This window comes from Gorilla gorilla, chromosome 10 (genome assembly GCF_029281585.2).
Source record: "Gorilla gorilla gorilla isolate KB3781 chromosome 10, NHGRI_mGorGor1-v2.1_pri, whole genome shotgun sequence".
Classification (NCBI taxonomy): domain Eukaryota; kingdom Metazoa; phylum Chordata; class Mammalia; order Primates; family Hominidae; genus Gorilla; species Gorilla gorilla.
The window spans coordinates 110,278,839-110,291,314 of NC_073234.2; the positions used below are offsets into that span (position 1 = coordinate 110,278,839).

Below are 12,476 nucleotides of genomic sequence, written 5' to 3' on the forward strand. Positions count from 1 at the left end.
TACATATTATCTGCAGTATTCATATTTTATTCTCCTGATGCTTTGGTGAATGCTGTCTCTACCACCAGAGCAGTTGATCAAAAGAAGCAAGAGGTGGCAAGCCTCGAAACTAACCAGCTTGATTTTTGAATCTTTTTTTTAAGCCCCACGTATTTTTCCACAGTGTCTCACCTCAGTTACAAGGGAGGCACGATGCCCAAAATCTTGTCAGAATTAAAATTATTAAAGTAGAAAGGCTTTTGGCAAAAGAATTTAAAGTTCCTATTTTGTGTGTATGCTGGGATTTTCAGCCGAAATCACAGCTGGGTGTACTCAGCCACTGCCAGGGACAGAGGCTGTGTGTAAGTTTACCAGCAGTTTATCTAGAGCAGAAGCTCTCAATTTTAAACTCCCAATCTTCCATCCCATCTTTTTTTTTTTTTTTTTTTTTTTTGCATAAATATAAGAGCACAGACTCTGGCGCCAGAATGCCTCATTTAAAATCCCTGCTACATCATTTATTGGCCATGGTATGTTGGGAAAATTACTTAGCATTCAGCATCTAGCTTCCTCACTTGAAAATGGGAATAAAACAGCACCTATTTCATAGGTTTGTTGCGAGGATTAGATGAGTTAATTACATGAAAGGCGCTTAGAGTAAGGGCTGAGTAAATATTAGCTATCCTTATTATTAAACACAGCTGGGGCATAGGAATACATGTGGAGGAGAAGGGATGTGAAACAGAACAGAGAAGACAGCAAAAGTAATCTGCTGTGTAATGATGAGAATGGAGCACTTTCCACAAACTATCACAGACCTCAGGAAAACCTTTCAGTGCAGGTTAACCCGTCTAAGCCACATAGCCAGTAAATAGCCGTGCTGGACTTAAACCCAAACAGTTTGTCTCCAGAGATCCCATTCTGAACCACCAAGAAACACTGTCTCCCATCATCACACTTTCCCCTTTAGGGAAAGGAATTCCTGTGTTGTGAAGTGAAGCAAAAGGATGTGAGGAATGAAAAGAAAGAATGGATAAACAAGAGAAGGCCAGACTCATCTGTTTTTTCCATTTATAAGAGGTAAAATGACAGGTTTCCCTTTATCATCCCTTCACAGTCATAAAAGAGCCCGCTATCTCTGCAGACACTTGGCTTTGATTTCAGTAGGCCAAGTTGAAATCAAAATCACTGTTAAAGAATTCAAAAGTTTGACAGATCCTTTTCAACCCAGCAAGATCCAAATGTGAAATAGAAATGATGGACATGAAGTACAAAGGGTAAGCAGGAGAACAGTGGATGGGATCATTAGGGACACCGGAATCTCACCTGTGTCTAGAGTGGCAAGACTAGCAGAGGTGCTCTAGAGTCAGAAAGACAAAGGATTCAAATCCTAGTTTGGTTCTGTACTACCAGAAAAATGACTTAACCTCTCCAAGGATCATTTCTTTCATCTGTAAAATGGGGATAAGAACATCTGCCTCTCCATGGATAAACCACTTTGATACAGTTTCCAAGAAACTGGGAGACAGGCACTCACGCTGGTAGACGTGTAAACTGGTTCAGTCTCTATGGATGCAGTCTGGTAATACTGCTCTTTTTTCAAACTTGACAAACTTATATAGCACTTAAAATGTGCCAGGCACTACACCAGGCACTTTACAAATAGTATTTGATTCTTGAGGCACGTTGTAAAAATGGTGGCAATGATTCCCTTCACTGTATCCCTGCATCCCTGACCTTGGAGAGTCTCCTCCTACACAGATTCTGAGCTTGACTCTTGCTTTGGTCAATGGAACAGCAGCAAATGTGACACAAGCAGAGGCTTGAAAAGTGCTTGAGCTCCGCCCTCCTGGGCTACTCTATGAAACCCTGAGACCACCATGTGAAGTAGCTAGGCTACTGGAGCATGAGAGATTGCATGCTGTCCCAAATGAGTCCCCAATGACCAACACAGCTGTCAAGCACCAGACATGTGAGTGAGGCCATCCTAGACTGCCCAGCCTCCAGCGGACCCACAAGCTGACCACAGAAGCAGAACCAGAAGAGCCACTCAACCAACCCACAGATTTGTGAGCCAAGTAAAACGGTTATTTTTTTAAGCCATGATGATTGGGGGTGATTTGTTGTACAACATAAACCGATAGAATCCTCATAACAATCCTATTAGGTAGCTACCATTATTATCCCTATTTTGCAAATAAAGCAACTGAGGCAAAGAGGAGTTAAGTGACTTGTACGACATATAAATGGCAGAGCCAAGACTCAACTCCAAGCAATCTGTCTACAGGTCTGTGCTCCTAACTCCTACACTACGTTGCTTTACCTACTAAAAATACAAGTATCCACATCACTTGACCCAGAAATTCCACTGCTATTTATCATACAAATATGCTTGCACACATGCAAAATCATGAACATATAAGATTATTCACTGCATCATTGTTGATAACAGCAAAATACCAGAAAAAAAATTCTAGTGCAGGCATACCTCCTTTTACTGTACTTCCCTTTATTGAACTTCACAGAAATTGTCTCTTTTACTAATTGAAGGCTTGTGGCAACCCTGTGTCCAGCAAGTCTATCTGCACCATTTTCCAACAGTATATGCTCATTTCATGTTTTTGGGACAATTTTGGTAATTCTCCCAATATTTCAAACTTTTTTATTATTACTATATCTGTTATGGTGATTTGTGACCACTGGTCTTTAATGATACTACTGTAATTGTTTCGGGGCACCATGAACCATACTCACATGAAATGGTAAACTTACTATATAAATGTTGTGCATATCCTGACAGCTCTATCCACCAACCCTTCTTCTCTCTCTCTTTCCTTGGGCCTCTCTATTCTGAGACACAACAATATTGAAATTAGGCCAATTAATAACCTTACGATGGCCTCTAAGTATTAAAGTAAATGGAAGAGTTGTCCACCTCTCACTTTAAATCAAAAGCTAGCAATGATTAAACTTAGTGAGGAAGGCATATTGAAAGCTGAGATAGGCCAAAAGCCAGGCCTGTTGCAGTGAATGGTCAGCCAAGTAGTAAACGCAAAGGAAAAGTTCTTGAAGGAAATTAAAAGTGCTACTCCAGTGAACACATGAATAATAAGAAAGCAAAACAGCCTTATTGCTGAAGGGGAGAAAGTTTTAGCAGTCTAGATAGAAGATCAAACCAGCCATAATTCCCTTAAGCCAAAACCTAATCCAGGGCAAGGTGCTAACTCTCTTTAATTCTGTGAAGGCTGAAAGAAGAGAGGAAGCTGCAGAAGAAAAGTTTGAAGCTGGCATAGGTTGGTTCATGAGATTTAAGGAACGAAGCCGTCTCTGTAACATAAAAGTGCAGGGTGAAGCAACAACTGCTGATAGAGAAGCTGTAGCAAGTTATCCAGAAGATGTAGCTAAGATCAATCACGAAGGTGACTACACTGAATAACAGATTTTCAGTGCAGACCAAACAGCCTTATATTGGAAGATGTCAACCAGGACTTACATAGCTAGAGATGAGAAGTCAGTGCCTGGCTTCATGGCTTCAAAAGACAGGCTGACTCTCCTGTCAGGGACTAATGGAGCTGGTGACATTAAGTTGAAGCCAATGCTCCTTTACCATTCTGAAAATCCTTGGGCTCATAAGAATTATGCCAAATTGACTTTGCCTGTGTTCTATAAATGGAGCCACAAAGCCTGGATGATAGCACGTCTGTTTACATCATGGCTTACTGAATATTTTAAGCCCACGTTGAGACCTACTGCTCAGAAAAAAAATAAAAAGATTCCTTTCAAATATTAATGCACATTGACAGTGCACTTAGTCACCCAATATCTCTGATGGAAATATCCAAGGAGATTGATGTTGTTTTTGTGCCTGCTAATACAACATCCATTCTTCAGGCCACAGGTCAAGAAGCAATTTCAACTTTCAAGTCTTATTACTTAAGAATACATTTTGTAATGTTATAGCTGCCATAGTGAGCCCCCGATGGCAAAATAAATTGAAAACCTTCTGGAATGGATTCACCATTTTTACATGCCATTAACAACATTCTTAATATGAACATTTACAATATCAACATTAACAGGAGTCTGGAAGATGAGTCCAACTCTTATGAACGACTTTGAGAAGTTCAAGACTTCAGTGGAGGAAGGAACTGCACTGAAAACAGCAAGAGAACCAGAATTAGAAGTGGAGCCTGAAGGTGCGACTGAATTGCTGCAATCTCATAAAATTTGAATGGATGAGGTTTCTTATGAATGAGCAAAGAAGTGGTTCTTGAGATGAAACTACTCCTGGTGAAGATGCTGTGACATTGTTGAAATAACAACAAAGAATCAGAATTTTACATAACTTTAGTTCATAACAGGCAGGATTTGAGAGGATTGACTCCAATTTTGAAAGAAGTTCTACTATAGGGAAAATGCTATCAAACAACATCACATGCTACAGAGAAATCTTTCATGAAAAGAAGAGTCAATCACTGCAGCAAACTTCATTTTGTTTTAAGAAATTGCCACAGCCACCCCAACCTTCAGCAACCACCCCACTCTAGTCAGTCAGTAGCCTTCAACACTGAGGCAAGACCCTCCACCGGCAAAAAGATTATGACTCACTGAAAGCTCAGACAATTGTTGGCATTTTTTAGCAATAAAGTATTTTTATTTAAAATATATACAGTGTGCCGCAGGGCGCGGTGGCTCACACCTGTAATCCCAGCACTTTGGGAGGCCGAGGCAGGCGGATCGCCTGAGGTTAGGAGTTCGAGACCAGCCTGACCAACGTGGAGAAACCCCATCTCTACTGAAAATACAAAATTAGCCGGGTGTGGTGGTGCATGCCTGTAATCCTAGCTACTCAGGAGGGTGAGGCAGGAGAATTGCTTGAACCCAGGAGGCGGAGATTGCAGTGAGCCGAGATTGCGCCATTGCACTCCAGCCTGGGCAATAAGAGCGAAAATCCACCTCAAAATAAAATAAAATAAAATATATACAGTGTGCTTTTTTAAACAATGCAATTGCATACTTAATAGACTACAGTGTAGTATGAACATAACTTTTATATGCACTATGAAACTAAAAAATTGTTTGATTCACTTTATTTAGATATTCACTTTATTGGGATGGTCTGGAATCAAACCTGCAACATCTTCGAGTTATGCCTGTATATTCACATTTACAGCTATAAAGAGAACTTGGGGCTGGGTGCAGTGGCACCACATCTGTAATCCTAGCACTTGGAGAGGCCGATATGGGAGGATTCCTTGAGCTAAGGAGAGTTCAAGACCAATCTGGGCAACAGAGTGAGACCCCATCTCTACAAATAAAAAAAATTAGCCGGGTGTGATGGCACGTGCCTGTAGTACCAGCTACTCCACAGGCAGAGGTGGAAGGATCACTTGAGCACAGAAAGTTGGGGCTGCAGTGAGGTAGGATTGTGCCACTGCACTTCAGCCTGGGAAACAGAGCAAGACTCTGTCTCAAAAAAAAAAAAAAAAAAAAAAATATATATATATATATACAAAGAGAGAACTTCACAAATCTATAAATACCAATCTTGTATGAGAGAAAAATGCGTGGTGAAGAAGAGTATACTTATATGCTACCACTTGTGCTTTTAAAAATGAAAAGCATGAATATATAACTGCTTATATATACATAGATTATTTCTAGAGGGACAGAAGAGATGAGTTAACAGCAATTGCTTCTAGGAAAGGGAACTAGCTGTCTGGGCAACAGAACAGGAAGGCTTATTTTCATTGTAAGCTTTTGATAGCTTTTAAATTTTATACTATGTAAATGTATCACCTATTAATTTTTAACTTAAAAGGTTGTTATGAAAATCAAGGAAGCCAGTAGATGCGTGGCACAAAGAAAATAATCAATAAATAGTAGCTACCAGCCTGGACAACATAGTGAGATCTCGTCTCTACAGAAAATTAAAACATGAGGCAGGAGGATTGCTTAAGCCCAGGAAGTAGAGGCTGCAGTGAGCCGTGATGGTGCCACCGTACTGCCACCTGGGTGACAGAGCAAAACCCTGCCTCAAAAAAAAAAAAAAAAAAAAGTAGCTACCATTATAATTATTCTCCCACAACTGCTTTCTAACTTTTTCTAACACAAATAATTTTTTAAAGCAATCAATCCTCTGTAACTCCTGGCTTGCATGGAAAGAGTTCATTTTGGATTCAAAAATAACGAAGGAAATAGGAAGGAGCCATGTGAAGAGGTGAAAGAAGACCCAACCATGGGGTTCTCTGGTGTTCAAAGCCCTGGACAGCACGGTATGCACAACATTAGCCTTTTGTCAGAGTCCATTTGGGCTGCTACAATCAAATCCCATAGACTGGGTGACTTATGAACAACAAAAATGCATTTCTCACAGTTCAGGAGGCTGGAAAGTCCAAGATCACGGCCCCAGCAGATTCAGCGTCTGGTGAGGGCCCAAGTTCTGGTTCAGAGATAGTGTCTTCTCACATCATGGAAGGGACAAGGAAGCTCTCTGAGGCCTCCTTTATAAGGTTCCGCCCTTGTAACCTGATCACCTCCCAAAGACCCACCTCTTAATACCATCACCTTGAGGGTTAGGATTTCAACATATGAACTGCAGGGACAACAAACATTCAGACCACAGCTTCTCTCTTCAGAGCAACCCAAATACTGGGCATCTTCCATGCTCCTACTCTGTACATTCCCTACACACCTTCTCTTTCATTCAAGGACACCAAATGAAAGTAATTACTTTTGATTCTAATAGTGTGTCTGCACACTCTCTCTCTGCAGTTACTGATCTGCCACAGTTGAAGGGCTGCCACATGCATCTGCCAAACTGCCAAATTATATGCTTCTCCAGAACCAGACAGGGTCTGGGGCAGAAACAAAAAGTTTGTAGGCAACAGAGTGTAATGTCAAGAGCCAGGGCTTTGGAGTCCAGCAAACCTGGGCACAAATCCTGCTCTATTTTCTTCATAGCACTCATCACTATCTGAAACTACATTATTTGTACATTTGTTTACTACTTTATTATCTGATTTCTCAGTTTGAATGCGGCCTCCAAGAGAACAAGGCTTTTGTATGTCATGTTCCTCACAGTATTCCTAGAGCTCAGAACAGCGCCTGCACATAGTAGGTGCTTAATACACGTCTTATGGAGGTGGGGGCTGAGTATTTAAAATGCAGATTGCCAAGCTCCAGTTTCAGAGATTCTAACTCATTAGGTTTGAAACAAAGCCTAGGAATCTGCATTTGCAGCAAGCATCCATCTCTTTCATCCTAAGGCAGGTAGTAGGCAGATCACATGTTAAGATACTCTGGTCAATGCCCTCCATCTCCAAATCGTGATTCTCCCTCTAACACGCATTTCTACGGATCCCATCCAGGCTCTTTTCTTTAACTACCCTGAGGCACTGAGGGTAAAAGGAGGTTGCTGACCCCTGAATTTGGAGTTCAAACAAGTAACCTCACCACGGCCAGTTTCCATTTCTGCTGCATGCCAAACTAGCTGGCCAGCCTGGCTGGAATCCTGTTCTCCCCAGAAACACCTGAGCAGGTCTGGACTAGCTCCAAAAGTATAAGCCAGGTAAATTTCCGTGTCAGCTCATTGAGAGACTTTCCAGGGGCAGCTGGGGCCAATTCACATTTGCTCTATACTCCCTCCAAAGACACCCCTTCAACACACACACACACACAGAACACTTAATTCTGGTACCACCAGCAAAAAGAGGCCCGAGTTCCCTTGGAAGCAGCCCAGCCGCTGAGAGGCGGAAATCTCTGAAAGGGCCACTCAGATGACCAAAGCAATAGGCGCCTACGTACAACAAGCCAACCTCAAGTTCCAACCTAGAGAAATGCATGGACTCTGGTGGGAGAGTCTTATTCCGTTTTTGTTTTCTTCTTCTTCTTTTTTTTTTTTTTTTTTTTTGTTTTGGTTTGGTTTGGTTTTCTTCCATTTCTTCTCAGCCTTGTCTCTTCAGAAAATACCCCTCCACCCCTTCCTTGGCGCGTAAACTGTCTTCAGGGTGGCCTTAGGAGTTCTGGGACAATGTGGAGGGTACCTAATAGGATTTCCTTAAGTTTCCTCTACTGCTTTTCCACACATATTAATGCTGAGATCCTGTATTTGATTAAAGCACCTTCCATTTCCAAAGTTAAAATACAAACGGCATACCGGGTCTGGTAACTTACAAAGTCGCCGGCATCTTCGTGTCAATTAACTTCCCCAGACAAGTAAGAACGAGCTGCACTAGGGCCTGCGCTCTCTCCGGGGCTAACAACAAGCAGCACCAGTCCCCCAAGCTGTCCCTGGAGGTGGAAGAGCCACTGCAGCTGAGCCTGTTTATTTTTCGTTTTTCCACAGGCAGCCTTGGCTGGAGGGTGGGGGTGAGCGCGGGCTCCCTGGCATCTGCCGGTAAAGCAGCAGCCGCAGCCCCCGAGGGCGCCCCAGGCCAGGAGCTGCGCGCCGTCGGCGGGCCGTGCCTGGAGGAGACTCGCGCCTTCCAAATGCCGGAGTGCAGGCATCCTTCCTCTCCCCAACCCCAGCCCCGGCCTCGACCTGTCGCCCACCTGGCCCGGACCTGGGGCTGGCTCCTTCTCTGGGGTGTGCGCCAAGGGAGCCCCACCGACGCCCAGCAGACCTGCCCGGGTTCCCAAAGAAGGACCGGGGCTTTGGGCAGAATTCTGGCAGCCAGGCGGGCGTCAGGGGAGCCGGAGAAGGGGCTCGCCAGCAGGCGTGGGGCGGAGTGCCTGGCGCAGCCCACCTCGCAAGCGCGGGCCCAGGGCTCCGACGTGCCAGCGCAGCCCCGAAGAGTGCGGGCCCGGGGTCCCCGCGGCGCCCCTTCCCCTCCTCAGTCCCCCGGGGGCGACCGCGCTCCCCGCCGAGGTCCGTCCCCGCCGCACCCTCACTATTCCCGCTGGGAGGACCCCGGCGCACGCCCCCGCCCCCGCACCCCGGGGCGACGGCGCACTCACCCTCCGCATGGTGTCTGGGCCGTCCGGGCGGGGCTCGGCGACTTGGGCGCGAGAAGGGCTGGGCGGGCGGCGACGCTCGGCCGGCCGGGAGCTCCGCGCTGCCCTCTCCTGCACACGCCTGCGCCGCGGCCGCCAAGCCGGCGGGGGCGGGGCGGGGGAGCGCTGGCCGCGGGGTCCCCGGGGCTCTCCCGGGCTGCGGCGGAGGCGCGGAGCCGCGGAGCCGGCCAGGGGCGCACTGAGCTCGCGGAGCTCCCGGGCCCCGGGGCCTTTCTGCCGCCGTCGCAGCGTCCCCGCCTCCTCGGGCCGCTTCGCCCCTCTCCTCTTCCTCGAGTTCCGGCCCCACCAGGAGCGGAGCGAGTCTCCGATGCCTGCCCCGCGGTCCCCAGAACTGAGCTGGAGAAGCTTTGGGGTGAAAGCTGGTCCCACCCTACAGGGACCCCAAGTTTGCGGAGCAAGAGTGGATTGGCGGAGAGCGCAGATGGCAATTCTCACCCCCCTTAAAAGTACCACCTTAAAATTCTCCCCATGGGATGGGAAGGTGGCCCGCTAATGTCCGTTCCTACTCTTCGTTTTCTTTTTAATTTTTCAGACAGGGTCTCGCTCTGTCCCCCAGGCTGAGCGCAGGGGCGCGATTTCGGCTCACTGCAGCCTTGCGATTCTCCCAGGCTCAAGCGATCCTCCCGCCTCAGCCTCCCCAGTAGCTGGGACCACAGGCGAGTGCTCCACTACGCCCGGCTAATTTTTGTATTTTTATTCTTTTGTAGAGACTGGTGTCTCGCCATTTTGCCCAGGCTGGTCTCGAACTCCTGGCCTCAAGCGATCCTCCAGCCTCGGCCTCCCAAAGTGCTGGGATGAGAGGTGTGAGCCAGTGCGCCGGCCCTTTACCATTCTTTAGATTCTGCGATTGTTTTTTGAAAGTCCTGAGCATTCATAAAGCTTTCCGAGGAGGGGTGGGAAGAGAGTTAAGAGTGGTAAACAGCAGATCCACCCGGGGCTGGAGGAAACACCGTGGAACAGAGACCGTCTGGTCTCATTCAGGTGAAGGAGCTCGGCAGGGGAAGGGGTCAGCATCCCCATTCCAGCGAAACCCACGGGTTTTCCTAGCAGTCCCCTGTGTGCACAGCTTTCTCTTCACAATCGACCTCCACCCCAACTTTTCCAAACAACACGGGAGCCCATCCCCAAATGCTAATGCTTCTGGGGGAAAAAAATGAGAAGGGGGAAAAATGTATTCCCCAGATCATGAAAACGCTGCACACCCTTGAGCTCGGAATGCAGGATCTAAATCCGCAAGAACAGGATGGAATGATGTGGGAAGGTCTTCCAGGAAGAAATCTGATTTTATTCTGCTTCGACTGCTGAACAAAGTAAATCAAATAGCACGGAACTCAAGGCAGCCTGAATTTTGTGTAGAAAAAAATATCTCTTGTTTGTCAAAGGATCCTTTGAAAAGCATCCAAGGACGCTTGTGTTTCCAAAGCGGCTGTGACAGGTATGCAGGCAGACAGCAGTGGGAATGCAAAGGCTTGTGCCGGGTAAACACTTCTCATGAGTGTTTCAGCTTTGGCATTGCCTTTATGCCAGTTATTCTGGCAGATCACCACTGCCAAAGAAATACCTTTATAATTTTCTAACATTGATTGAGTGTCAGCAGCACTATAGAGACCGTAATATTACACGAAGTACCTTAATGATCTAATGAATAAAAACATTTTGTCTGGATTTCTCTTTGGTGCCTATCAGCACAGATAGGGGGAGGAGTGACTGATGTGTGAGGGGGAAATGTAAGAAACGACAATTAATGACACTTGCTATGTCCCTTTTTTACTTTATCTTATGATCTGTATGCAGTGGGTTTTTTCCTCCCTGGATATAATCTCTTCTGATTGAGCTTTTATGTTTTTGCCTTTCTTTGGGAAAATAACAATGTTAGTAAGTGTACTTCTGAGCCATACCTGTCTTATCATTTCAATCCACACAACTCTATGAAGTACGTACTGTGATATTATGGTTTTTTAGAGGGAGATACTCGAGCTCAGAGAGGGCAGGTAATTTGCCCAAGATCATACAGCTTGTTATTGGCACAGCCTGGATTTCAACTCAGGCAGTCTGACACGAGGACCCTCTCACTTAATGCCCATGCAATACTGCCCTCCTCTGCTTCATAGAAAAGGCGCAACTGTGTAAAGGTGTTCCTGGAAGTAAAAACATGAGCTTTTGTCATAGATTAGTCACTTGACATCTCAGAGCCTTAGCTTCCTCATCTGTAAAATGACAACTTGGACTAAATAGATGCATTAAAGGCCTAGCCAGAAGTAAAGTTCAAGATTTAGAGTATTGCTATGTGAGTATTAGAGTATCAGTATTCTTGCTCAGCATTGTAAGAAATCTTAACCTGGAGATACAGTGTTAGCCACTTCATTGGTTTGTGTGATCTCACCACAGCGCCTTGTTTTAACACTACTTGTGCTGCTTTCTACAACATCACCTCTTCCTGCTCCTTCTAATTAATACTCTTTGCTTTGCAAGTGTGATATCTAATCAATTTAATGTTCTTTTTTTTTTTTTTCTTTTCTTTGAGACGGAGTCTTGCTCTGTCGTGCCCAGGCTGGAGTGCAGTGGCGCGATCTCGGCTCACTGCTACTTCTGCCTCCTGGGTTCAAGCAGTTCTCCCACTTCAGTCTCCCAAGTAGCTGGGATTACAGGCACCCGCCACCACACCCAGCTAATTTTTTATATTTTTAGTAGAGGCAGGATTTTACCATATTGGCCAGGCTGGTCTTGAACTCCCAACCTCAGGTGATCCACCTACCTCGGCCTCCCAAAATGTTGGAATTACAGACGTGAGCCACCGAGCCTGCCCTAATGTTCATTTCTTACTAAACTTGAATAAGACTCCTGGTGTGGGGGAGGGGAGTCAGTTTCAGTTAAGTAGTTGTTAGGATGATCTTGAAGCATTAGTTAGACTGAATCATTTTTAAATTCCCTTCAGAAACCAAGAATGTTATTCAACTGTACCAAATAAATAACAACACATCAGTTGCTAATGGAACACAGTCACACTGGCCATCTATGGAAATCCTCATGTTTCCAATGCTCTCATTAACTACCCTGAAGAATCAATTTAAAAGTAAAACTAGATTGAATCAGATTTCCCCCTTTTTTATTCCAGGGGGAGGGGGAAAGGTCTTTGTTTCTTTCATATGTTTAAAGAATCTTCAAAATATTTTAGTGATAGAGTTGTCTATCTGTTTCATGTTATCATATCTCCATTAGCCTTCTAAACTCAGCCATAGTATTTGATTCCTTGAAAACCATCTAATGTTTGAGAACACTATATTTTCCCCTTTTTTCTTAATTGTTTAACTTCTCCACCAGTCACAAACACTGTTATTCAGCCTTAATTTTTTTTTTTTTTTTTGAGACAGTGTTTCACTCTTGTCACTCAGGCTGGAGTGCATAGGCACCATCTCGGCTCACTGCAACTTCCACATCCCAGGTTCAAGCGATTCTCCTGCCTCAACCTCCCGAGTAGCTGG

At 45.3% G+C, this 12,476-nt stretch overlaps 1 protein-coding gene across 1 annotated transcript in view; it reads right to left on the reverse strand.

Annotated features, from left to right (window-relative positions):
- TMCC3 (transmembrane and coiled-coil domain family 3) overlaps positions 1-9,096 on the reverse strand; it is a 305,754-nt gene extending 296,658 nt beyond the window's left edge. The window contains exon 1 of the mRNA XM_055357420.1: positions 8,938-9,096. Within this exon, the coding sequence (XP_055213395.1) occupies positions 8,938-8,946 (9 nt within the window). The 5' untranslated portion in view covers positions 8,947-9,096. The remainder of the gene's footprint in view (positions 1-8,937) is intronic.
- Positions 9,097-12,476: the final 3,380 nt, after the last annotated feature.